Here is a 26,573-nt window from a genome sequence, read left to right on the forward strand (position 1 = left end):
TTTGCTAAATATAGAATGTTCCCATTGATTAAAGATGAAAAATAGTTTACATACTAATGAAGCGGCTGTGCTTTTTATTTTTACATAAAGAATTAAATCTTGGATGAATATTTGATACTGCAAGGCATAGAGCATCTTTGATCTTTTTCATACCATGTTGGCATACTTGCTGGCAGGCTCAAGTAGCAGAATATATTTGTTGGCTCACCATTTTTCCGCTGAAGTAGGGAACCACAACGGGGTCCATGCCTCCAACTTAAAAAGTCCTAGGTTGCAGAGTGGGCCATGGGCCTGAAATGGACCCATGCTCAACTCCCTTTTGTTCCTATTAGAGTCTCATAGAGTCTCTATTGTTGGAAGACACCCCAAAGACTATCCAGTCCAACCCCATTTTGCCATGCAAAAATAGCTACTCAAAGCCCTCCTGACAGTTGGTCATCCAGCATCTGCCTAAACAGCTTCAGAGAAGGATACCCAAGGATGCATGTACTACTTTAAATCCTGTTGCTGCCTCCTGCAGAATCCTGGAGTTTGTAGTTTAGGGAGGGGCTTTAACACAGTTTGGAGAGCTCCTGGGCCTCACTAAACTACAAACCACAAAATTCTACAGTAGAATTTTGCATTGGAGATAAACAGAATTAAAAATGGTGTGCACACCCTATACCTACTCCTTTATAGAAGTAAAAGCAGGGTAGTGAGGGGCCCATCACAACCCCCCAAATTTAGTTAGGGGACCCCAAATGCAGTCAGTACCCCAGATTTAAGAAGCTCTGTACTAGAGGGCCATATCATTACCATTCCTGGTATAATTTATTCCTTCCTAACTCCACTACCTTTCCCTCTAATATGCTTTAATGGAATATAAGTAATTTATAAAATTAAGTAGCAAAAGCTGATTTATCTTTACTCTCCAAGCCTGAATATTCTAAAATTGTTAAATAATAAATGAGATACTTACGTTGAGTCTAATAAAGTACCATCTAGGAGCGAGGCGTTATAGTGATACTTCAAGTAGTCACCTTTTTTGCTCAAAACTGAGCAGTTGCTGGGTTTGTAATGGGTGGTAATAGCAACAGAATCTGAAGGGTTGTGGAAGTCTATTATATGGATGTTAAAGACCAGCACAGCAGATCCTGGAATGTTTCCTGTAATGACAAGTCATAACATGAACAGAAAGCCTCCACCCTACTCCTAGAGCAGTATTAAGACAAAACTATCAATAAATAATATGTGTAGGAAATGTAGAAGTGAAGATGATACCATAGTTCTATCTAAAGCTATGCTACTCAGCCCATACTAATCTCACCAGGTTTTGATTGGTTACTTCTATACTATACTATATTATACTATACTAATATTATAATACATTGTATATACATGTAATATTAATAATAATATTATGATGTAATACAATGTAATAATTATAATTGACTATTATAATTGTATATTTATATTATATGCAATATTACTAATAATATTGCGATATAGTTGTATAATATAATATATTGTATGTATATATACTTGTAAACCGCCCTGAGTCCCCTTCGGGGTGAGAAGGGCGGTATATAAATGTCGCAAATAAATAAATAAATAAATAATACTTCAGCTATCAGTAATATCTATCAAACTGAACAAGGCTGCTATTTTTTGGGGGGGGGGGGGCTTCACCTGGAAGCACAAGATGTACCACACTAGTCCTAAAAGCTTTTATATAATTAAAGAGAGCAATGGTTGGACAGCAGTACTCAGAAGAAATGTGCTGAATTAAAAACTATATTCACCTCTTCCCTCTTCTCCATACCCAAGGTGAGGTGGGATTGTTATTCTCCTCTTCTCTCCAATGCATACGCCAAGCAAGCCTTCGTCCATCCCAGCAATCACATAACCTTTCCCAATGTATGTATCATATGTTCGGTTCCGAGAATAACTACAGTAAAGATTTTGGTTTATTAAGACCACGATCAGCAACAAGACATTGAAAGCTAACTTAGCACTATATCAAATATAAAATCTGCACATAGCTCTCTATGACATTTTTAATAATAATTTTCACTACATCTTTAGTTTTAACCCCCTGCTTTCCGATAACATGGAGAAGGGTACTGGTATAATGGAGCAACTGATACTAAAAGCGATCTAGTAATACCAGAAGCAAAAACAGAAAACAAAAACATCACAGAAAAAAATGGGCTTGAAAGGGAAAAAGAGTAACTAATTATATGCTAAAGATTGGATTTATTCATTCAACCAAAGGAAGGACATGAGTTAAACTATTTTTCTTTAGAGTAAGGCTGTACAAATCTGCTGTCAACAGCTGGGATAACTGATGTCCCATACTTAAGAAAAGTATGGGAGAAAGGAGAAAGGCCTGTCCATACATGCACTGTGGCTGGGAATGAATGCAGATAATGCAGGTCTTTCCCCCATGACACAAACATCTAACTGGAATATTTGTGAGAAACAAATCAAATAGCTAAAGCTGCTACTTAAATGAACATGCAACAGGAATGAGAAAAGTGAGGCCTCTGATCCCTTCCGTGGGCCTCAAATACTCTGCCTTTCCCTAAAACTACCTGAGTTCCTAATTTCAAATTATTTCCCTGGGTGCAATTTCTCCAAATATTAGGATAATAATTTAAAATGGGAAATTCTAAATGCTATCATGTGTTATATACTTTTCTTGCTAGCAACATATTAATTTTAATTAGTTCATGCCACTATAAAAAGCATGTAAAATTCTGATAGGTAACCTATTCTAAATTAACATAATTGACATACTATGATTAAATGCATAAAACAGGGTGTTTTTTAAATTACCAATTAGATTGCCGTACTACATCACTATCTCTTAACTAAGCAATAAAAACAAAAATTTGCAGACTAAAATTGCTCTAAAAGAAGAATATCTGAACGCTTGTAATTTTTCATATGCAAGAATTTCATATATTGTTGTTTGTTAGCTATTTTTAAAAATAACTGTGCACAACACCAGTTTCTGTACTGTTATTTTCATCTCTTGTTGCAAAGGCAAAATCAAAGCAAGAAAGTTCAAGATGTTTCCTATCAAATGTAACTGCACTGAATTAACGATCTGATTTCAGAAATGTTTTTCCAAGTTTCCTTTCTTTTCCATAGATATAAGATTTTTCAAGATAGCTGCCAAAAGGTAGCCAAAGATTGCCAAGAGCACATGGAGGAACTGCCAGTTTAATTATCTGGTTACCTGGAATCGAACAATGTGCCATCCAGTAGTGTGCCATTATAATGGTATCTTAGGAAATCCCCAACTTGGCTTTGGCGCTCACAGGATTCAGGCACATATTGTTTTTCCACAGTGATCGTGTCTTTGGGGTTGTGAAGGTCTAGCAGAACCACATCAAAGACAAGAGAAGCTTGTCCAGGGATTTCTTTACCTGTATGCAAAGTGGGAAGCACTGCACTTATTTAGAAGTTCTGCTAACATGACACATATCATGTTAACATGCTCATATATCGAAAGAACATTTACTAATTAGTGTGAGATACACCATCCACTATTATAATCTAGATTCTAGAATAAGTTGCTATTACTTGCATGTTTACTCAGGGATCTCATTCCAGGGAGGTGCACAAAGAACTGCAGTCCAAGTCTTTCCTCTGTAAGTACCATCATTATGCTTGGTTTTTTGGCAACTGCCAAATTATTCATCTTTCCAACCAGGTATTTAAAAAACCTCACTATTCTAAGGCCAGTAATTCTGAATTCCTATAGAATCCAGGTTCAATGTAAGAGTATGCAGTGTTCTAGAATTTTCAGGAGAAAATTTATTTCGTTTATTAGACATTGAAATAATATAGTTATGTATGCACTGTGAATTGGATGCTATAAGGTAAGGATTAGTAAGGAGGGGAATAGATAGTTGGGAGTCAATGCTGATTAATGGGATGTTTGAGGATATTAAAAAAAAGTATGGCAGTTAGGTGGAGTGAGTATGGGTTGGACCTGTCAAGAGTAGGGATCTGTCAGGACTTAGAATTCAGAGTTAGCTAAGAAACAGAGTGACAAATATAATTTACAGGGTGAGAAATGCAATTCAGAAGCATTAAATATGAAAATCTGTAACATGTTCAATTTCTGTTCAATAAATATTTTTATTATACACTTGTGCCTCTGGGAACACTAATATTTGAAAGTTGAATTCAGACATGATGTCTATGGTAACAGACAAAGCAATCAGTGATTCTAGAGGCAAAAACACTTCCAATACATTTATCGGATCATGCACCATTAAGAGTAAAAGTAAAAGGAGATATAATACAGTTTTAAACAGTAGAGAGGAAGAATATGAAACAATTAGGAAAGAAATAAAAAAGTATTTCAAGACCAATGATAATGGATAAGTAACTAAAGATATAATTTGGGATGCAAGCAAGGCAGTGATAAGGGGTTACTGTATAAGTTTAGAGGTATATCTTAGAAGGAGATGGAGGAATGAACAGGATAAGAGAATAAAAGAAATAGAATCCCTGCAAGACAAACATAAAAGGACTAAAGATAGACAGATCTCGAGAAAGCTAAAGGAGAAAAAAAACAATTAGAAGCATTTGAGGAAAGGAATATAATAAATAAATATCTATACGTTAAAAGCTATTCCCAAAGTTGGAATATAAAATCAATGAAGAGGATGGTTTACTATTTGAAAAAGAAAAAAGAAAAAAAACATGGGTAAAGAGATTGAAAGACGAAAATGGGAAAGAACAAGAGAAGTAAAGTAAGATTAGGGAGATAATGGCAAAATATTATAAAGAACTATATATAAGGAAGAGAGGGTAATGCAAGGGAACTTAAATATCAGAGAAAAATTGCAGTGGAAGACAGAGAGTTATTAAATCAACCAATAACGCAAGAGGAAACAATAAGGGCAATTAAAGGGTTAAAGGGAGGCAAGTCACCAGGGCCAGATGGATTTCCAGCAGAATATTATAAAGCATATATGGAAGAGTTGGCACCACACCTAACAGAGTTGTTCAATGAAATATAAACTAAGCAAAAAGACCCCCTAACATGGAAAGTATCAGAAATTATAACTACACCCAAAAAGGGAAGAGATTTAACACAACCAGGGTTGTACAGACCCATTAGTCTATGCAATCAGGATTATAAAATATTTACAAAAAAATTAGCAAAAAGATTGGAAGCAATAATGCCAAAAATAATCAAAGAGGATCAATATGGATTTGTGAAGGGAAGAAAAATTGAGGATTCAATAAAAAAATGTAGTAATTGCAATTTATTTCGTGTCAAAAGCATTGTACAACGAATACATTTCAAATAATGGTAATAAAAAAAGAAGAAATCACAAGCAACTAAATAGTTTTGGACCAAAAGCGGGCAACAGCAACCGCATTGTCTGTAGCTTTAAACAACTCCTCCTCCATGCATGAGGCAGGGCATTGTGGGCAAGCATACATATGCTGAGTTGTTTGTTCAGCTCCACAGTCACACAAGGTGGAGGATTCCTCCAAGTAGTGCCACCTTGCCAAGTTGTCTTTAGATCTGCCCACTCCACTTCTGAGTCTGAGTCTGTGAGTAATTGCAATGAATCATGCAAATTCGAATAAGGAAAAAATGGGAATTCTCAAATTGGATGTTTACAAAGCATTTGATAAAGTCAATCACAATTATCTGTTAAGATTATGTCAACAGTTGAATATGGGGGAAAACTTTACATAAGTGCATAAGCACTTTGCATTGTTTTAAACTTGTATATTGTATTTTATGACTATTTTATGACTGTTTTAACTGTTTTAATCGTTTTAGTTTATTGTATATCAGTGTAACGGCATCAATTGCCATTTGTAAGCCGCCCTGAGTCCCCTAGGGTGAGAAGGGCAGGGTATAAATAATTGAAATAAATAATAATAAATAAATAAACTTTTGCAAAACATTGCAACAATTGTACAGCAACTGTAAAGCAAAAATAAGGGTGAATAATGGAAGGACAGGAGAGATACCAATTTTAAATGGTACAAAACAAGTTTGTCCATTATCCCCCACTTTATTTGCAATAGCGATGGAAATGCTAGCTGAAAGTATCAGGAACACCACCAATTGGACAGGGTACAAAACAGAAAAGGAAGGAGGACAAAAGGAAGAAATAAGGCTTAATTTCTTTGCCAATGATGCCATGATTATTACAAGCCAACCATTAATTATGGTAAAAGATATGATTAAAAAATTGGAAGAATTTAAGAATATATCAGGACTATTCGTTAATATCAAAAAGTCAGAGATACTATGTCTTAATACCCCACCAAGGTAACAACTGGAGATTAGGAAAATATCAGGGTTAAGATTAGGATTAAAGAAGTTGAAATACTTAGGAGTATGGATATATAAAAACCCAAAGAGTATAGTCAAGGGGAATTATAAACAAAAATGGAAAGTATTAGAGAAACAATTTAAGAATTGGGAAGGGAAAACATCAACAAGAGTGGACAGAATAAGGGCACTAAAAATGTTTATAATACCAAAATTGATATATTTATTTCAAACATTACCGAACACAGTAGATAGGAAGACACTAAAGACATGGGACAGGAGAATAAGAAAATGGGCAGTCGGAGGAAAAAGGCCCAGAATTAGGGGCAAATGGTTAAATGCAAAAGAGGAAGAGGGAGGTTGGGGGATTCCAAGTTTAGAAGTCTACCACGATGCGTTTCAAATCCAAAGATTGTTGGAAATACAGTAAACTAAAAAAATGGGCAAATATGGAGAAGATAATAAATAATACTAAAGAAAAAGAAATAATATTTAGGGAATGGAGTAGGTGAGAAGAAGCAGAATTTAAGGAACCTTTTAAAGGAACAATAAAAGTGTGGGGGGAAAAGAAAGAAGAAGCTAAGTCCAGGCAATGAGAATAAGATGGCAACTATATGGCAAATTAATTACAATAATAACGAAATTATAGGCAGAACATTGAGATCAATTGAAAGTAGAGGGGAAAAGGTTAGTGGGGGATTTGTATACAGTAGATGGAGACCCTGTAGAACAAAAAGAAATTCAGAATTGGATAGGATCAGGGAATTGGATTCAAAGCTGGGCTATAAGACAGGAAATTTTTAGACTGAGGGAAAAAATTAGAGAACAGGACAGTCCATTTGAGAAGGTGATTAGGAAATGTTTGAGAGAGGAAAAGAAGGTGGCAGGAGATCTGTACGAACAAATTATAACAGTAAAAGAAGAAATAATAGAGGAAATTTTCCAGACATGGAGAATGGACATGGAAATTGAGAGGGAAGACATACAAAGGGAAATAAGTAATATAGCAGAAGAAAAGTACAATGTATTAAGAAGGAAGGAAAATGTTACAAAAATGTTAAGAAGGTAAATGTTACAAAAATGGTACAGAACTCCTGCACAACTTTCACGTTTTTTACCAGGGATGAAAAATAGGTGTTGGCGTGGTTGTGAGCAAAGAGGGGTGCGATCAAGTGCAAGAATACTGGAGAATGATTGAAGGAGAAATCAATAGAATGCTAAATCTACCAATAGTAATAGTTAATAGAAATGTACTACATGTAAGGATAACGGAAGTGATGAATATATAAAAAGAAAAAAATGGTTGACAAATTAATAGCATGTGCACAAATTGTTTTAGTGAGGGCTTGGAAAGATAAAACAAAATGGACTCTGACGAATTGGTATAAATATATAGTTGATATGTTAAATGTAGAAATCACAAATCGCAAATGGAATAATATAGATAAAATTGAAAAGATTGCAATAATCAAGGGAATGTGGGAACCAGTTAAGAACTATTCAGAGAATGTACTAAGATGTGGAGTGGAAAAATTAAGATTGAGATTGATATTTCAAAAATAACTTCTGTAGTTGGTTGTATAAAATGTATGTACAAGAAGGGGAGGGTAGGAGGGTGGAAGTGGGATAAAACGACAAAACAATAATAAAAACAAATTTAAAAAAGAGATACACTGCTTCTTAGCAGTGTAATCTTGGCTATATCAAAATATCTCCTATTAATCAATCAATGAATCAATTGAGCAGAAAATCACTTCCTCCCATACACACATTTTAAATGGCATCCTGTCATCAGGCTCACTATATTATTTGATTATCTCCTGACTATGGTCTACAAAGTCATATATACCTTAAGAGGCCCAGAGTATGAAAAAGGCCAGCTCTTCCTAATCTGCATGGTTTTTAAGATCTTTTGGGAGGATTTTCTCTTGATCCATCACTAAGTGAGGACATATGAGAAGATTTCCTCAGTGGCTGCTGTCAGGTAGTGGGGCTCTCTCCCATAGCAGGTCAGGCTGTCCAGTTCTGTTTTTCCTTCCACTGGCAAACAAAGACCTTTTTATTTAGAATGGAATATAGCAGTTAACTGGTTACAGCAGAAGAATCTTTTAATGAAGTGGATTTAATTCTGATCATTTTTCCCTATGCTTTTAACCTTTTAAATTAGCCTTGCTGTCAACAGGCTATTGTAGTTAAATTATTTTTATTGTAGTCATTTATTAAACAAACACAAGATGCTCCACAAAGTGTTATGTAGACAAATGTGGTTACACAATTTAAAAACCAGCTTAGTTAAGAGATATCTTTGGCATTGATATCGCCAACCATTTATACTCTGTGCTGAGCTTTCCTTAATCTATATAGCATTCCTCTGCAGTTTGGTTATAAAAATGTCATTATCATACTTTCCCAACAGATATTTTTCACAAAGCATAATGAAACAAAAGAAGAGACATTTTGATGCTAGTGATCTAACTCAGGGCTTCTTAAACTTTTCCACTCTTTTGGCACAAGACATTTTACATGACTCAGCCACATAAAATAGGTATTAAAATCAAACATTTCCTGATAACAAATCATGATTTGCAAGGCTTGCTAAACTGCTGATTTTTCCTTTTTATCAAATACAGCTGTAGCATCTACTGCAGAGTCCACTGTAAACACGGCACAACAGATGCTTGTCAATTCTAAAACAGCCACTAGGTGGCATTCGGAAGTCTTTTGCTGTTACCAGATATTTCATGACCCTCACATTGAGCCAAAGGGATCCCATTTGGAGTTGGGACCAACAGTTCAAACCTAATCTAACTAGTTGCAAATCTATAACAAATAATTATGACCTAAATCCAATTGCTTGTTCAATCTAAAATAGACATTGTCTTGATCATTCAATGTTAAATCATCATCTAAATACTCTAATTGATTTGATTGGTCTACTACCAGTTAGGATTAGAAGCTGGATGTGCATGTGCTAATTATGTGGTTCTCAACCTGGGGGTCCCCAGATGTCTTGGCCTTCAACTCCCAGAAATCCTAACTGGCAAACTGGCTGGGATTTCTGAGAGTTGTAGGCCAAAACACCTGGCGACTCACAGGTTGAGAATCACTGTTCTAATTGATCCCAAAAATCTTATCAACAATGATGGTTTAAGAAAAAAAGTGTAGAAGATGTTAAATAATTTTTTAACAAATTGTAATTCTAACAATTTAGCTAGAAAAGTATTAAGGGGAAAAAAAGATATAACATTTCTACCTCTGTAAGACAAAGGAGCAGTAAACCAATCAATTATTGTGTTTAATGAACTATCAGTTGCTTCCTATAAAACACTCCAAATTCACATTTTTTCAAATTCTTTCCTGTCATCTTATATATTATGATAACTCTTTCAGGGACTATGGGTATGAACAACATTGGCATTTACCATCTCCATCTTCTCCATATGCCAGGAATGGTGGTACTGTGATTATACGCTTTTCTCCTACACACATTCCAAGGAGACCTTTGTCCATACCAGGGATGAGCCAGCCGATTCCCACATAGGTGTCATATGTTCTCATCCTGTTATGACTGAACATATAAATAAGTACAAGTTACTTATAGTAGGGAGCTTCATTCTACCACTGGAAGTGAGTGAGATGTTGGAAGATTTGGACAAAGCAGGATCAATCTACTATATAGATTTGCTTATAACTAGGTTTCATATTCATAAAACCATAGATAAAGTCAAGGCAAGCACTAATTTTGGAAAGAATTCACATTCTATCTTTAAAGCTCTTGTTGCTAGATCAACATAAGAAACTAATTTTATACTGCATTGGACTATTTGGTGTATTAACTCAGAATTATGCATTCTGACAGGTAGTGGCTCTTTCAGGGCTTGCTCACAGATTTTTATCATTCCTATTGGGCTACGAAGCAGCCTTGAGGCCGCTTTAATGGTCAGTGTAGGAGGATCCATAATTTTTACCGCCCTTGATTTTTTAGTCTTCACATGGTCAAAGTGGGCAGTGGCATCTGACTTCAATCATATTACTACACATATCACTGTTTTGTGGATTTTGGATTTTGTAGTATTTTGCTGCATGATGAACAAGGCTATCCTCAAATATGTTTCCTATAGATAAAGGTGTGTACGCCTGTGTGTAAAAAAAATTGTTAACTTTACCTTGAATCAAATAGTGTTCCATCAAGAAATGTCCCATTGTAGTGGTATCTTACAAAATCAGACACCTGGATTGTTCTTGTACAATTTTCTGGTGTATAGTAAGTTTGAATCTGAACTTGATCTTCAGAATTCCAAATGTCCACCATAAGCACATCAAAATGCAGTATTGAATTTGGAGGAACTACACCAGCTGAGGATGTAAAATACATTATTTAAAATATATGAACAAAAGACAGAAGTCAATGTCCCCACAAAGCACTAGTCCATGCTTTTCTAAACATATCTAGAAATCTCATACTGGCAACAGAAATACCTAGGCTTTTTTCAACCATGTTCATTTACCTATTAAATTTACCTCCTACTCTCTGCTAAAAATAGTACTCAAGATGGCTAATAATAAAATACAGACAAAGGAACAATGTTGTATTTAAAACTTTACAGAATATATCTAATGTGTTGCTGGAGCTGAAGTAGCACAATGGCACCTCTCTTTCTTTGTTCCCCTCTGCTAACAGCAACTTTCTTTCTTTCTTTAACTGTGGATCTAAACATGTCGAGCAGAAGGGAGCAGGATCACACCCAGTGGCCCTGCCTATGTTGCTCGGAAGTCCATAATTTATAATAAATATGTGGAAGCAGCAGCTCCATCACTCCGATTCAACTTCCTAACTTATCTATGCCTTCAGATCAACTGATACATACAAGACCAGCTGTAGCATAAAGCCTGGGTACATAGGGGCAGATAATGTGTTACTCCTGCTAGTCTGTTCTGCTTTGGAGAGCAGCTGCTACAGAATACTCTTCGGTGCTATTTTTAGATGGTTCACATTACTGGATCCTCAAAGTCTAGATAATACAGGATGGGTGAGCAGAAAAATAGTATAAGCAATTATCTTATTTCTTCCTCACACACTGCCTTGGTTCTTATGATCCCTCAGAGCCAGACATGCTAAACACAGTTGTCTCTAGAGTCATTCTCCAGCCACTACAATATATGACAGCATGTGGGGGATGCTGTACCAGTTTGATCACATCATTTCCACCATCCTTTCACTGAAGAGTTGAAAGATATCTCCTGCCTAACCCTGCCAAGAAACAAGTGCATGCTTTCCACCTACGTAACCATGAAACCAGCAGGAAATTGAATGTTGCCTGGGAAGGCCAAGAGCTCAAACACTGTTTCCATCCTAAATATCTCTGTGTCACCTTAGATCGAACAATAACATTTAGGAAACACTGTATGAACAAAGTAGTTGCCCTCAAAACATCCTGTGCAAACTTACTGGTAGTGCATGGGGTGCAGACCCAAAATTAATAAAGTCAGCCCTCAACTGCTGAGTATGCCTGCCCTTTTTTGGCACGTCTGCCCATGCGAAGCAGGTGAATATAGTACTGAACAAAACATGTAAAATAATCACAGGATGTCTCAAATCTACACCTATTGATAGACTCCATAAGCCAGCTAGCATTGCCACACACACCCTGCTGTGCGATGGGATATTGCTGCCAACTGAGATAAATAAGGTTGAACACTGTGAAAGCCATCCACTGCATGGCTATCAGCCTCCTCCCAGTAGACTAGAATCAAGGAAAAGTTTCATGAGCTAAACCAGGAAATCCCAAATGGATTCCCCCCCCCCCCCCCCAGAGGGTCTGCCTCCAGGGGCAAACCAAGAATGGACAATTTGGAAGTTCCTCAGAAGTGTTGGCAGACAACCTGGCTAAATGGCACTACTTAGAAGAATCCTCCACCTTGTGCAACTGTGTTGCAGAACAAACAACTCCACATCTGTATGCTTACCTACAATGCCCTGCTTCATGCAGAAGAACTGTTTAAAGCTACAGACAACGTGGTCATTGTTGCCTGTTTTTGGTCTAAAATTATTTAGCTACTTGTGTTCCCTCTATTTTATCAGTTTTATACTTGCTTATTTATACAATGCTTTTAAAACTAAGGGCCCCTGGTGGTGGCGCAGTGTGTTAAAGCGCTGAGCTGCTGAACTTGCGGACCAAAAGGTCCCAGGTTCAAATCCCGGGAGAGGAATGAGCGTCCGTTGTTAGCCCCAGCTCCTGCCAACCTAGAAGTTCAAAAACATGCAAATGTGAGTAGATCAATACCGGTGGGAAGGTAACGGTGCTCCATGCAGTCATGCCGGCCACATGACCTTGGAGGTGTCTACGGACAACGCCGGCTCTTCAGCTTAGAAATGGAGATGAGCACCAACCCCCAGAGTCGGTCACGACTGGACTTAACGTCAGGGGAAAACCTTTACCTTTTTACCTTTGAAACTAAATAAATAAATGAATAGTGAAGAGCTTCCATTGCCAATGGATATGTTTCATAAACCAAAAAACAAGTCTGATTAACTTCTATTCAACCCACCTTGATTCATAACATCTAGATTCCTGACTTATAAACAGAATATGATACTTACCAACCCCTTCGTTTCCATATCCAAGATGGGGTGGAATTTTTACAAACCGCCTCTCATTTACACACATGCCAAGCAGAGCTTTGTCCATTCCAGCAATAAGTTGACCTTTACCCAAAACCACGTTGAATGTGGAGCCTCTATCATAGCTAGAAAGAAATGTTAAAAGGTCACTTACATCTTCATTTGTAACTTATTTAACATATTATTTACATTAATTTTCTTTACTCAGTCTAGAATGGCTAAGTGCTACAGATGGCCAATCCTCCATGAATTTGTCAAATTCAGATTCTGAAAATGTGATCCACAATTTACTGATAATCTACAAGCTCCATTCTAATTGTGATGGAAAGGATCAAGGCTGTTTTGATCAGGGCTAGATTAAAAGACTAGATCACTGATAGGGGGTAACAGCCAGATTCAATTAAAAGATTTCTTCATATCTTTTTCGGTTCTAAGAGAAATACCATAACCAGTCTATGTTGGCCCACATCAAGAGCTTGGAAAGGTACAGAATCATAGAATCATAGAATCATAGAATAGTAGAGTTGGAAGAGACCACATGGGCCATCTAGTCCAACCCCCTGCTAAGAAGCAGGAAATCGCATTCAAAGCACCCCCGACAGATGGCCATCCAGCCTCTGCTTAAAAGCCTCCAAGGAAGGAGCCTCCACCACGGCCCCAGGGAGAGAGTTCCACTGCTGAACAGCCCTCACAGTGAGGAAGTTCTTCCTGATGTTCAGGTGGAATCTCCTTTCCTGTAGTTTGAAGCCATTGTTCCGTGTCCTAGTCTGCAGGGCAGCAGAAAACAAGCTTGCTCCCTCTTCCCTATGACTTCCCTTCACATATTTGTACATGGCTATCATGTCTCCTCTCAGTCTTCTCTTCTGCAGGCTAAACATGCCCAGCTCTTTAAGCCGCTCCTCATAGGGCTTGTTCTCCAGACCCTTAATCATTTTAGTCGCCCTCCTCTGGACGCTTTCCAGCTTGTCAACATCTCCCTTCAACTGTGGTGCCCAAAATTGGACACAGTATTCCATGTGTGGTCTGACCAAGGCAGAATAGAGGGGGAGCATAACTTCCCTGGATCTAGACGCTATTCCCCTATTGATGCAGGCCAGAATCCCATTGGCTTTTTTAGCAGCCGCATCACATTGTTGGCTCATGTTTAACTTGTTGTCCACGAGGACTCCAAGGTCTTTTTCGCACACACTGCTGTCAAGCCAGGCGTCCCCCATTCTGTATCTTTGATTTCCATTTTTTCTGCCGAAGTGAAGTATCTTGCATTTGTCCCTGTTGAACTTCATTTTGTTAGTTTTGGCCCATCTTTCTAGTCTGTCAAGATCGTTTTGAATTCTGCTCCTGTCTTCTGGAGTGTTAGCTATCCCTCCCAGTTTTGTGTCGTCTGCAAACTTGATGATCGTGCCTTCTAACCCTTCGTCTAAGTCGTTAATAAAGATGTTGAACAGAACCGGGCCCAGGACGGAGCCCTGCAGCACTCCACTTGTCACTTCTTTCCATGATGAAGACGACGCATTGGTGAGCACCCTTTGGGTTCGTTCGCTTAGCCAATTACAGATCCACCTAACCGTAGTTTTGTCTAGCCCACATTTTACTAGTTTGTTTGCCAGAAGGTCGTGGGGGACTTTGTCGAAGGCCTTACTGAAATCCAGGTACGCTACATCCACAGCATTCCCTGTATCGACCCAACTCGTAACTCTATCGAAAAAAGAGATCAGATTAGTCTGGCATGACTTGTTTTTGGTAAATCCGTGTTGACTATTAGCAATGACCGCATTTGTTTCTAAGTGTTCGCAGACCACTTCCTTAATGATCTTTTCCAGAATTTTGCCTGGTATTGATGTGAGGCTGACCGGACGGTAATTGTTTGGGTCGTTCTTTTTTCCCTTCTTGAAGATAGGGACCACATTCGCCCTCCTCCAATCTGCTGGGACTTCTCCCGTTCTCCAAGAACTCTCGAAGATAATTGCCAGTGGTTCTGAAATAACTTCCGCTAGTTCCTTCAGTACTCTTGGGTGTAGCTGATCTGGCCCTGGGGACTTGAATTCGTTTAGAGAGCCCAAGTGTTCCTGGACAACTTGTTTCCCTATTTGGGGTTGGATTTCCCCCAATCCTTCGTCCATTCCATGTTGCTGAGGTTGAAGATGGCTTTCTTTTTCTGAGAAGACCGAGGCAAAGAAGGCATTAAGTAGTTCTGCCTTTTCCCTGTCCCCTGTCGCCATCACCCCATCTTCTCCTTGCAATGGCCCTATCGCCTCCTTTTTCTTCCTTTTTCTACCAACGTAAGCAAAAAAGCCTTTTTTGTTGTTTTTTATGTCCCTGGCAAGCCTGAGCTCATTTTGTGCTTTAGCCTTGCGAACCTTTTCCCTACAGGTGTTGGCTATACGTTTGAATTCTTCTTTGGTGATTTCTCCCCTTTTCCACTTCTTGTGCATGTCACTTTTGAGCTTTAGCTCAGTTAGAAGTTCTTTGGACATCCATTCTGGCTTCTTTGCACTTGTCTTATTTTTCTTCTTTGTTGGCACTGTTTGCATTTGCGCCTTGAGTATTTCACTTTTGAAAAACTCCCATCCATCCTTAACTCCCTTGTTTTTTAATATCGGCATCCATGGAATGCCGCTCAGTAATTCCTTCATTTTTTGGAAGTCAGCTCTCTTAAAGTCCAGAATGCGTGTTTGACTTGTCTTAGTTTCAGCATTCCTTTGTATTGCAAACTGCAGGAGCACATGGTCACTTGCCCCTAAGGATCCAACCACTTCAACTGTATTGATCAGGTCTTCCACATTTGTTAAGATTAGATCAAGAGTTGCTGATCCCCTTGTTGCCTCTTCTACCTTCTGGACCATAAAATTATCTGCAAGGCAAGTGAGAAATTTGTTGGACTTTGTACTCTTGGCTGAGTTTGTTTTCCAGCAGATATCGGGATAATTGAAATCGCCCATGACTACTATATCTCTTCTTTGTGCCTGTTTGGTCAGCTGTTGACAGAAGGCTTCATCAAGTCCTTCATCCTGACTCGGAGGTCTGTAGTAGACACCCACGACAAGATCTTTTTGAGTCCCGGTTCCCTTGATTCTTATCCAGATGCTTTCAAGCTGGTTTCCCGGATTACAGTCTTGCATTTCTTCTGCAACGTAACTGTTTTTGACATATAAAGCTACTCCCCCTCCTCTCCCCTTTGTTCTATTTCTGTGAAAGAGGTTATAGCCCTCAATGGTTAAATTCCAGTGATGGGAGTCATCCCACCAGGTTTCAGTGATGCCTATGACATCGTATGTGTGGTGCTGTGCTAGGAGTTGGAGTTCGTCTTGCTTATTTCCCATGCTCTGAGCATTAGTGTAAAGACATGTAAGCCCCCGTGACCTCCCCTCGAACTGTTTATTTGGGATTATTGTGCTCTCTGTACTTGGTCCTTGCTGTGTTTGTGCAGCCCTCCGTTTAGCCTTTCGGCGGTTCCCTGTGGTCGTGGGTAATATAGTGTTCGCCAGGCTGTTGTTCCCCTCCCCCAGTGGATCTAGTTTAAAGTGCGCCTGATGAGGTTTGTGAGTCTGTGTGCAAAAAGATGTTTTCCTACTTGTGTGAGATGCACCCCATCGCTTGCCAGTAGTCCATCCTCTTGGAAGAGTAGACCATGGTCAAGGAAGCCAAAATGCTCCTCTTGACACCATTTTCTGAGCCAGTTATTGACCTGTACGATTTTTCCAGCCCTTGTAGAGCCGTATCCTACAACAGGGAGGAGGGATGAAAAGATCACATGTACATTATACAGTTTTAGCTTTGTTCCCAGAGCTCGAAAATCATTTGTGATCTTTTGAAAAGTATGCCTAGCGGTGTCATTGGTACCTACATGAATCAACATAAGGTGGGGAGGGTGATGGGGCTTTAGGAGCCTGCTGAGCCTCTGAGTGATATGGTGTATTTTTGCCCCCGGGAGGCAGCATGTTTCTCGAGCCATCCCATCCGGTCTGGAAATGATGGCTTCCGTTCCTCTAAGGAGGGAGTCACCTACTACCAAGACCTGTTTCCTTTGAGGATTGACAGGGTCCCTTTTGTGCAAGACAGTGTGTATGTCCCCTGAAGAGTGTTCCTGTTGAAGTGAATCATGTAGGTGTAAAGTGTTATCCTCCTCCTCAACATCCCCAGTGCATTCATCAATGACAATCCATTGAGATACATCCGAGAGCCCATTACTCTCCCAAGGATGTTCCTGTTGCTCCTGGTCTATGATTGGGGATGGAGCATTTGCATGATTACATAAGTGTGACTGTGGTGATGCACTGTCCCCGTCAGGGCTATCCCCTGCGCATTGATCCAGGGTGGATCAGAAGAGAACAACTAAATGATGAGGAGACTGCAATAACCATCATACAAAAAAACTTTGAAGAATGTGGGTAAAGATTATTTGATATATGTACCATATCTATTTTGTGTGTATAGATAAAATAATGGTGTAAAAGAGCAAAAGTTGATAATCTCCTTTAGGATTCATAAAATTCTGAATTCCCTGATGTCCAGGCTAGAAAAAAAGCATTTTTCCAGACATACTTATTTGCTGTTATGTAAAGTTTGACATTATTTTGCCTTGAGTACATTACGTTAAGAGACGGCACAAAGAGTTCATCATTTTTATTTGACCTATATCAACACAAAAACATTTAGGACACAGTATTAGGTGCATACGCTGCTAACGAAGATCAGAGCAGGTATCTTCAACACTACGGTTTTGTCAGCAATGTTATATGCATCTGAATCATGGGCAACAACAAAGTTAGAGGAGGAAAAACTGGTGGTGACTCAGAGAGCAATGGAAAGAAGGATGTATGGTGTGACAATAAGAGATAAAATCAGCAATAAAGAGCTGTCAGAGAACCGGGGGCAGGTGACATGGTCAATAAAATCTGAGGAAAAAAGAAGATGGGTAGGGCATATAGCACAAAAAAAACCAAAAACTGATGGACATGTAAACTAATGAACTGGATACCAAGAGCCCACAAGTGCCCCTTGGGCAGGCCTTGTATTTGATGAGACGAATCAATGGTTAAGCTATTCAACCAGAAATTGAAAGGAAAGGCACAGGATTGTATATTTTGGCCAATAGTAGATTTGTGAAGCCCAAAGGAGTTGATTGTCAACAAATCAGATAGGATAGGATAGGATGGTGTAGAATTAATGTAGTTTGACACCACTTTAACTGCGATGACTCAATAATATAGAATCCTGGAAGCTGTAGTTTAGTGCTCTTTGACAAAGAAGGGTAAAAACCTTTTAAAACAACAACTCCCATGATTCCATAGTGGTGTCTAAATGCATTAATTCTACACTGTAGATGCATCCCTGTTCTTCTAAAATCACAAAGGAAATACATCTGTTGTTGTTGTTGTTGTTATGTTTATTTATAACCCACTTCTCTCCATAAAGGAGACTCAAAGCAGCTCAGGACACTCAAGTCTAACTCTAAGAAATATATACTGTATGCTCTATATGGAATTTTTGAAAAAGGGCATTTTTCACATAGAAAAATAATAGAACATTATTTGATTACGTTCTGAGAATCAAAGAGTTGGAAGAGACCTCGTGGGCCATCCAGTCCAACCCCCTGCCAAGCAGGAGGAAAATTGCATTCAAAGCACCCCCAACAGATGGCCATCCAGCCTCTGCTTAGCAAGATATTTACTATGGGTGTAAAGCTTCCGCTGTACTCTAACTAGTGAAGAAAAACATTTTCTTATTTGTCTCCTGAAAATAATAATAGGGTAATAGCATTATTATTAGCCCGCCTCTCCGCATAATAGTTGCTATTGTTGTTATTGTTTATTCTACATCCAAGTTGTAACAATACATATAGTGTGTCCAAGTTACAGTTCAACCCAACTTCTTTCAAGGTGCTCAAAATACAGTCAACTTTAAATCCATTCAGGCATATATATATCACAGGGAATGGACACCTTTATCGAATTATGTGAAAGTACCATGAAATGCCTTTCCCAATAGGAAATGGATGGCCAGTATTACATTTGGAGATACACGTGTTAACATCTTTATTGTAAAGACAACATGAAAAACAGCTCCCCATTCCAGGATCAAGTTTTTTTTTAATTGGTGGAGGAACCTGCATGCATCTCTTTGAATTTTAAGAAGTTGACAGACCTGCATTCCTTTGATGGGCTGTTCCCTAGAATTTTCCCATCCTTTCCAGTGCTATCAGAATCAACCCAATCCATTTTCCTGCCTAAGGCTAAAACATCTCCCATTACATGTACAAAAGCCAGCTGCCCTGGCAGTCAAATTTTACTTCAACATTAGTGATAAGTGAGTAGCCCGTCCAGTGGTGGCTAGTGGAAGACTCCACCATACATTTTAATTTGAACTTTAAATGAGCTATCCAAGGTGCTGAAGCTATAGTTTCAAACAAAACTTTTGAGTCTATTAACTACATCACTAGGAACAGGGCACCTTAGAGGACTCAGGAAAACATGTATCCTTCAACTTCTGCCACCAGAGGCAGCTGCCTCTCTTTGCATTACAGTAAAATAAAGTTATGACCACCCAAAGCTGCCTTACATTGAGCATATAACAGTGCTTTCTACTCTAACTGGTAATACTTGTGGGTTCTGGAAGAGGGGTGGGAAGGTCTCAAAGACTATCTTTAAACTAGATTGAGGTATCCCAAAACAATAGGATAAAACTGGACTATCAAGGTATTTTAGCTACTTCGCAAATTACCAATGTGCTACATGAATAAAATCCAGTAATCCCAGGAATAAGAAGCGATGATGCCTACAATCTACAATTCCAGCTAAATTTAAGTCACTCCAAATACCTTATCCAGCTCTTTGTGTCACATTTCTTGCCTTATTTGGTCCAAGAATCTGAATCTTGTCTTTTTTTCTAGTGAGGAATGCAAAGACCCAAAAACCATATCCCACTGGACAAAAACCATATCCCACTTTCTTTCCTCACTTTATGCTGGAAGAAATCCCTTCTATCCACAGTAGTGGAAACATAGACATCCTGAACTGACGTTTCCTCTAAGGGATTTAGTGCAAGGCCTAATGGCTGTTTTTGTGGCTCACAAGATAGCACAGTATAATTTTTGATAATTTTGCCATTGTTTCTGCTATTTTTCATTAAAACCAGGAGCCTGGAGTCAGCTGCAACCCACATTTTGCCCACCTACAAAAAAAGTGACAAGGCGTCTCCATTAGCTTCAGAGTTTTGCCCACAATTTGTACATCTGTTGCCCCACGGATCACACCAGTGTGCCAGAAAGGATCAGTGTATGAGAAGCAAGGCAAATAAACACCAACCAAAAGTTAATCACACCCTTACTGAATTCTCAGGATCCCTGGCAATGGCTCTCTTATATCACAACTGGGATCCTGATGCTAAAGACTAAGTCACATTTTATGTACACAAGTGCTCAGACACTTCAGTTGGTCCAAAAAGCAGCAACCAGGTTATTAACTGGAGCTAACTACAGGGAGCACAGAACTGGCTACCAAACAATTTCTGGGCACAGCTGAAAGTGCTGGTTTTGATCTATAAAGCCCTATATGGCTTGGGCCCAGGACTATTTGAAGGATTGTATCTCTTTCTATGAACCTGTTAGAAATCCACAATGCTCTTCAGAGGGCTTTCTCTCTGTCCCACCACCCACTCAGGCTCCTTTGATGGGAACACAGGGAAAGGGCCTTTTCAGTGCTTGCTCCCAGACTCCGGATTTCCCTCTCTAGAGAGACTAGGATGGCCTTTTTGCTTTTCACAGGTAGGTGAAGATATACCTCTGCCATCAGGCATTTAGTGAATGATGAGGGACGGGCTGCTGCGAAGATTATAGGTTAGATTGTTTTTTAAAAAAAATAACAACAATCTTTATTAAAGTCTAAAGACCCAATTTGCTCAGCAGAAAAAGTGCACAGCAGATTCATAAATGGGTGTGATTCTAGATGCATATGAACATGGGTAAAGACATTGAAAATATATACAAGGCAAGATTTAACCTCTGTCTAATATAGGAAATAATAATAATAATAATAATAATAATAATAAAATATTTATTTGTATTCTGCCCTATCTCCCCGAAGGGACTCAGGTTGTCTTATCCTGGCTACCTCAAAGAGAAATTTGGCAATAGCCAAGGTCACCTGGAGGAATTTGTTAACTAGTAGAAACGAGGGTTCTTAGAAGTGGATTAAAAATATGTGCCCGAGCTCGTGATACGTACATTATTACAAGGGGAAAGTCATGCATTGTATGAGACTTCCGCAAATCTGCTTCGAAGCACTTCAGATGGGAACATGCTGCACCTTGCTTTGGAGAATAGGCAGCGATATTTGGCCATAGTCAAGTTTTTCAGATAATTTGCTTCATGAAAAGTCCCAGCATAATGTATGGGGAACAAGAAACATATGAGCGGGAATGCAGCTCACAGAAGGCTCACAGAATGTCCCACAGTCTTCGTTTGATAGATTTAACTGCCATGTCATAACCCAGATGAGATAAGAGGAAGGAAAAGAGGCCAATAAAAGAGGCTTTTAAAGAGTTAAGCTTGAACCAGTTGCTAGTGTAATCATCCTGGGCTAGATGGTAAATCAGACCTGAGCCCAGTCTGAAAACACTGATCTTAATCCAATGGTTCTCAACCTGTGGGTCCCCAGATGTTTTGGCCTTCAACTTCCAGAAATCCTAACAGCTGGTAAACTGGCTGGTATTTCTGAGAGTTGTAAGCAAAACACCTGGGGACCCACAGCTTAAGAACAAGATAGGTTCTGTAGGTTTGTTCTTAAGTTGAATTTGTATATAAGTCAGAAGAGGTACATTTTTAAGTGTAACTCTAGCCGTAGAGAGTAGAGAGAGAGAGAGAGGGAGCGTAGGGCTGGATTAATAATAATAATATTATAATACTTTATTTTTGTATCCCACCACCATCTCCCCGAAGGGACTCAGGGCGGCTTGTGGTGTTCGTTTTGCTGTCTGTGCCCCTGTTCAAAAAGATTTCAAATTTTGAAAAATTTGGCTTGTGGAAACAAGGAGTGGTGATAAAGCTTCAGTGGAGACACCTTTTCCCTATAATAACTTTTTCATGAGTGAATATCCTTCTGAGGGGTAGAGTTCTCTCACTTTCTGTTATATGACCCTTATTCTGAACTATGAGTCATTTGTAAATTGAATGTTTGAAACTGTGGGACTGCCTGTATATAGCCCAGAAACCACACAACACTGGCCGTGAAAGCCTTTGACAATACATTGCCTGTATATATTTATATACTGTAGATGAGGCCCCTAGAATCTTAGGAAATGCAAAAATATTCACTGTTAAATTGTCCACCCATAAAAATTGAATCACCTCACATTGGTTTTAGAGCAGTGGTTCCCAAACTTATTTGGTTTACCGCCCCCTTTCTAGAAAAAATATTACTCAGCGCCCCCTGGAATTTTTATTTTATTTTAATAGCAATTAAACAGAAAGTTATATGTATTAATGTTTCTACCTTTTCGTAAAATATAGTAAAGAAAGGTGTACCTTAGAAACATTGAAGTTTGAAATTATCAAACTATTTTTTGAACTCAGAAAGAGAAAGGCAACTCCCATATCCTCAGGGCGGATACATTCCTGGACTATTTCTGTTGTTGTTTATATCCCGCTTTATCTCCCCAAAGGGGACTCAAAGCAGCTTGATATAAAAGCAATAATATACTGTACAATTTAAAATATATAAAACTAGCTGTGCCCGGCCACTGTAATTCTATTGTAATTCCGAAGCCTAGTTGAGATCTAGTGCCACATCAGGAGAGACTGGCATGAAAAGTGATGGGGGGGATTTCAACCCCTCCCAATTTTTTTTTCTGACTAGGTGCTTGTTTCCAGGTGGGACTGTATCCCAACTCTGATCAGGATTATGTCTATGGATGGGGAATATTTATTACTACAGTATTACTACAGTAGAGTCTCACTTATCCAACATTCGCTTATCCAACGTTCTGGATTATCCAAGCCAAGTTAAACATGAGCCAACAATGTGATGCGGCTGCTAAAAAAGCCAATGGGATTTTGGCCTGCATCAATAGGGGAATAGCGTCTAGATCCAGGGAAGTTATGCTCCCCCTCTATTCTGCCTTGGTCAGACCACACCTGGAATACTGTGTCCAATTTTGGGCACCACAGTTGAAGGGAGATGTTGACCAGCTGGAAAGCGTCCAGAGGAGGGCGACTAAAATGATTAAGGGTCTGGAAAACAAGCCCTATGAGGAGCGGCTTAAAGAGCTGGGCATGTTTAGCCTGCAGAAGAGAAGGCTGAGAGGAGACATGATAGCCATGTACAAATATGTGAAGGGAAGTCATAGGGAAGAGGGAGCAAGCTTGTTTTCTGCTGCCCTGCAGACTAGGACACGGAACAATGGCTTCAAACTACAGGAAAGGAGATTCCACCTGAACATCAGGAAGAACTTCCTCACTGTGAGAGCTGTTCGACAGTGGAACTCTCTCCCCGGGGCCGTGGTGGAGGCTCCTTCCTTGGAGGCTTTTAAGCAGAGGCTGGATGGCCATCTGTCGGGGGTGCTTTGAATGCGATTTCCTGCTTCTTAGCAGGGGGTTGGACTAGATGGCCCATGTGGTCTCTTCCAACTCTACTATTCTATGATTCTATGATTCTATGATTTCTGTAGTCAATGTTTTCAATACATCATGATATTTTGGTGCTAAATTCATAAATATAGTAATTACAACATAGCATTACTGCATACTGAACTACTTTTTCTGTCAAATTTGTTGTATAACATGATGTTTTGGTGCTTAATTTGTAAAATCATAACCTAATTTGATCTTTAATAGGCTTCTCCTTAAGCTCTCCTTATTATCCAACATATTCGCTTATCCAACGTTCTGTCGGCCCGTTTACGTTGGATAAGTGAGACTCTACTGTATTTATTTATTCACCATATTTATATCCCGCCTTTCTCTACCCTTGGGAGGACTCAAGGTGGCTTACAAACAGCACTACATAGTGCCTAAAACATAAAACATGAAATAAGATCAAATTAAAATTGAACATACATAAAACATAGTTAAGATGCAATCCAATGTTGAGACAAGTCATCCAAAGGCAAGGTCTAAGGCCATTCCCTAATCAACTGCACGAGTTCCAGTAAATTTGTTGCAGTGTAAATTTGTTGCAGGCCTGCTCCCAAAGCCAAGTTTTAACTCTCTTTCTGAAGGTCAGGAGGGAGGGGGCTGATCTAATTACACTTGGGAGGGAGTTCCACAACCGAGGGGCCACCACTGAGAAGACCCTATCTCTCATCTCCACCAATTGTGCTTGCGAAGGAGGTGGGACCGAAAGCAGGGCCTCCCCAGACGATCTTAAGACTCCGAGGTGGTTCATAAGGGGAGATACTCTGTTTCTCCAAAAATAAGACATCCCCAGAAAATAAGACCTAGTAGAGGTTTTGCTGAATTGCTAAATATAAGGCCTCCCCCAAAAGTAAGACCTAGCAAAGTTTTTTTTTTTTTGGAAGCATGCCTGCCAAACAGAACACCAGAGAATGCAGGATCGGTAAATGTACGTACTATTGATTGTTGTACATGGAAATAATGGCAGTAATAAGAAATCCTTGATAAGATTCAGTTTGTTTGGTTATGCTGGTTTGTGATGACAACTACTGTACAGTATATAATACATGTTCATTTTTTTAATTCAACAATTAATGTGAATTCTTCTTCATGGAAAAATAAGACATCACCTGAAAATAAGACCTAGCGCATCTTTGGGAGCAAAAATTAATATAAGACACTGTCTTATTTTCGGGGAAACACGGTACATTCAGGCAGGTAGACTGGGCCAGAATCATTTAGGGCTTTGTAGGCTAAAGTGAACACTTTGAATTGCCTTGCCTATTATGTGTTTTTAATGTAATTTTTTATCCTGTATTGTTGTTTTAATTGATATATTGCATTACTGTTTTATCTGTTTTATATTGTGATTGTATTATGTTGCTTATATTTTGTCCTTGTGTTGTTTGGGCCTCTGCCCCATGTAAGCCGCCCCGAGTCCCCACGGGGAGATGGTGGCGGGGTATAAATAAAGTTTTATTATTATTATTATTATTGAATTGTGCTCGGTAGCAGACTGGCAGCCAGCGGAGCTGACGTAACAGGGGGGTGGGTGGTATGCTCCGTCTATGCCACTCTGGTGAGCAGCCAAACCAACTGAAGCTTCCAAACAGTCTTCAAAGGCAGCCCCAAGTAGAGTGCGTTGCAGTAATCTATGTGGGATGTAACCAGAGCGTGGACCACCCTGGCAAAGTAAGACTTCCCAAGGTAGGGGCGCAGCTGGCGCACATGTCTTAATTGTGCAAAAGCTCCCCTGGCCACCACAGAGAGCTGGGGTTCCAGGCTCAACAATGAATCCAGGATCGCACTGAGGGCCACGCAAAAGGAGAAGGTGGGCTTGGGCCTAGAGTGTGACGATGTGCCTGTGCTGAGAAAGGCGGGATATTGGATAACAAGACAGGTCAAGGAGGAACCAAGCGTGAGTGGGCCACAGACCCCCTCCTGGTTTCTTGTCTTCCTTTCCCTGGAGGAGGAGGAGGAGGAGGAGGAGGAGGAGGAGGAGGAGGAGGAGAAGGGCTACCTGGAGTCGAACTGGGCCCCGCCGGGGAAGGCGCCGAGGTAGTGGTAGCGCACGAAGTCTCCTGCGCGGGCGCTGCGCGGGCACTGAGGGGGCACCTCGCTCCGCTCCACATGCACGTCCTGCCCGTCCCAGGCCTCCTCCTCCGAGGCCGGCACCGGCGGGGCCTGGCAAGCCACGCAGCTCACCAGCAGTGCCAGAAGCAGCGGCGAGCGGGGGCGGCGGGTCTCCCTCCGGACGGACGGCATGGCAGGCCTGCAGCGCTTCCTCTCCGCGGAGAAAAAGAGCGAGAGAGAGCGAGAGACCAGTGCCGGCCCCCTGCCCCGTTTTAGGGAGGAGCCGTTTCCCTCTGAGGCCAGGCTTCGTCCGTCCGGCCGGCCTCTGTGTGTGTGTGCCTATCCAGCCATTCAAAGTCCCGCCCAAAAGAAAAGCCAGTCAAGTCCCAACGTGAAGTCTCGAAAGCCAACGACGAGCCCGCCCGCCTCCTCCTCCTCCTCGGGTGGCTACGTGGCGCCTCTTCAGGCCTCTTCCTCCGGAGCGCGCCACATTGGAACCAGCGCTTCCCAGGAACGACCACGCGCCCCCTTTGTTCTCAAGAGAAACCCCGACAAAGCGTTTAGTTCGCAAGTTACAACGAGGTTAAGGTCCCTGATCCCACATTGTCTGCTTTGAACTGAGTTATGGGGCAGCGTGAACTCGGGGCCCTTTCACACAGCCATATAACCATATCAGAGCACATCATCCACAACGGGCCCTTTCCACACAGCTGAATAAAATCCCACATTACAGTAGAGTCTCACTTATCCAAGCTAAACAGGCCGGCAGAAGCTTGGATAAGCGAATATCTTGGATAATAGGGAGGGATTAAGGAAACGCCTATTAAACATCAAATTAGGTTATGATTTTACAAATGAAGCACCAAAACATCATGTTATACAACAAATTTGACAGAAAAAGTAGTTCAATACGTAGTTATGTTATGTTGTAATTACTGTATTTACGAATTTAGCACCAAAATATCACGATA

At 40.0% G+C, this 26,573-nt stretch overlaps 1 protein-coding gene across 2 annotated transcripts in view; it reads right to left on the reverse strand.

The window, feature by feature from the left end:
• Positions 1-26,049, reverse strand: part of fkbp9 (FKBP prolyl isomerase 9) — a 33,168-nt gene extending 7,119 nt beyond the window's left edge. The window contains exons 1-7 of one of the 2 annotated variants that reach the window (XM_003222263.4): positions 25,550-26,042; positions 12,903-13,048; positions 10,468-10,657; positions 9,724-9,869; positions 3,224-3,413; positions 1,782-1,927; positions 959-1,145 (exon numbers count right to left, since the gene is read on the reverse strand). In XM_003222263.4, coding sequence (XP_003222311.1) covers positions 959-1,145; positions 1,782-1,927; positions 3,224-3,413; positions 9,724-9,869; positions 10,468-10,657; positions 12,903-13,048; positions 25,550-25,794 — 1,250 coding nt within the window. In that variant the 5' untranslated portion in view covers positions 25,795-26,042. Of the gene's footprint in view, positions 1-958; positions 1,146-1,781; positions 1,928-3,223; positions 3,414-9,723; positions 9,870-10,467; positions 10,658-12,902; positions 13,049-25,549 lie in introns of both variants that reach the window. The other variant, XM_008112832.3, reaches the window with a different exon arrangement.
• Positions 26,050-26,573: the final 524 nt, after the last annotated feature.

The sequence above is a fragment of the Anolis carolinensis genome, chromosome 6 (genome assembly GCF_035594765.1).
Source record: "Anolis carolinensis isolate JA03-04 chromosome 6, rAnoCar3.1.pri, whole genome shotgun sequence".
Classification (NCBI taxonomy): domain Eukaryota; kingdom Metazoa; phylum Chordata; class Lepidosauria; order Squamata; family Dactyloidae; genus Anolis; species Anolis carolinensis.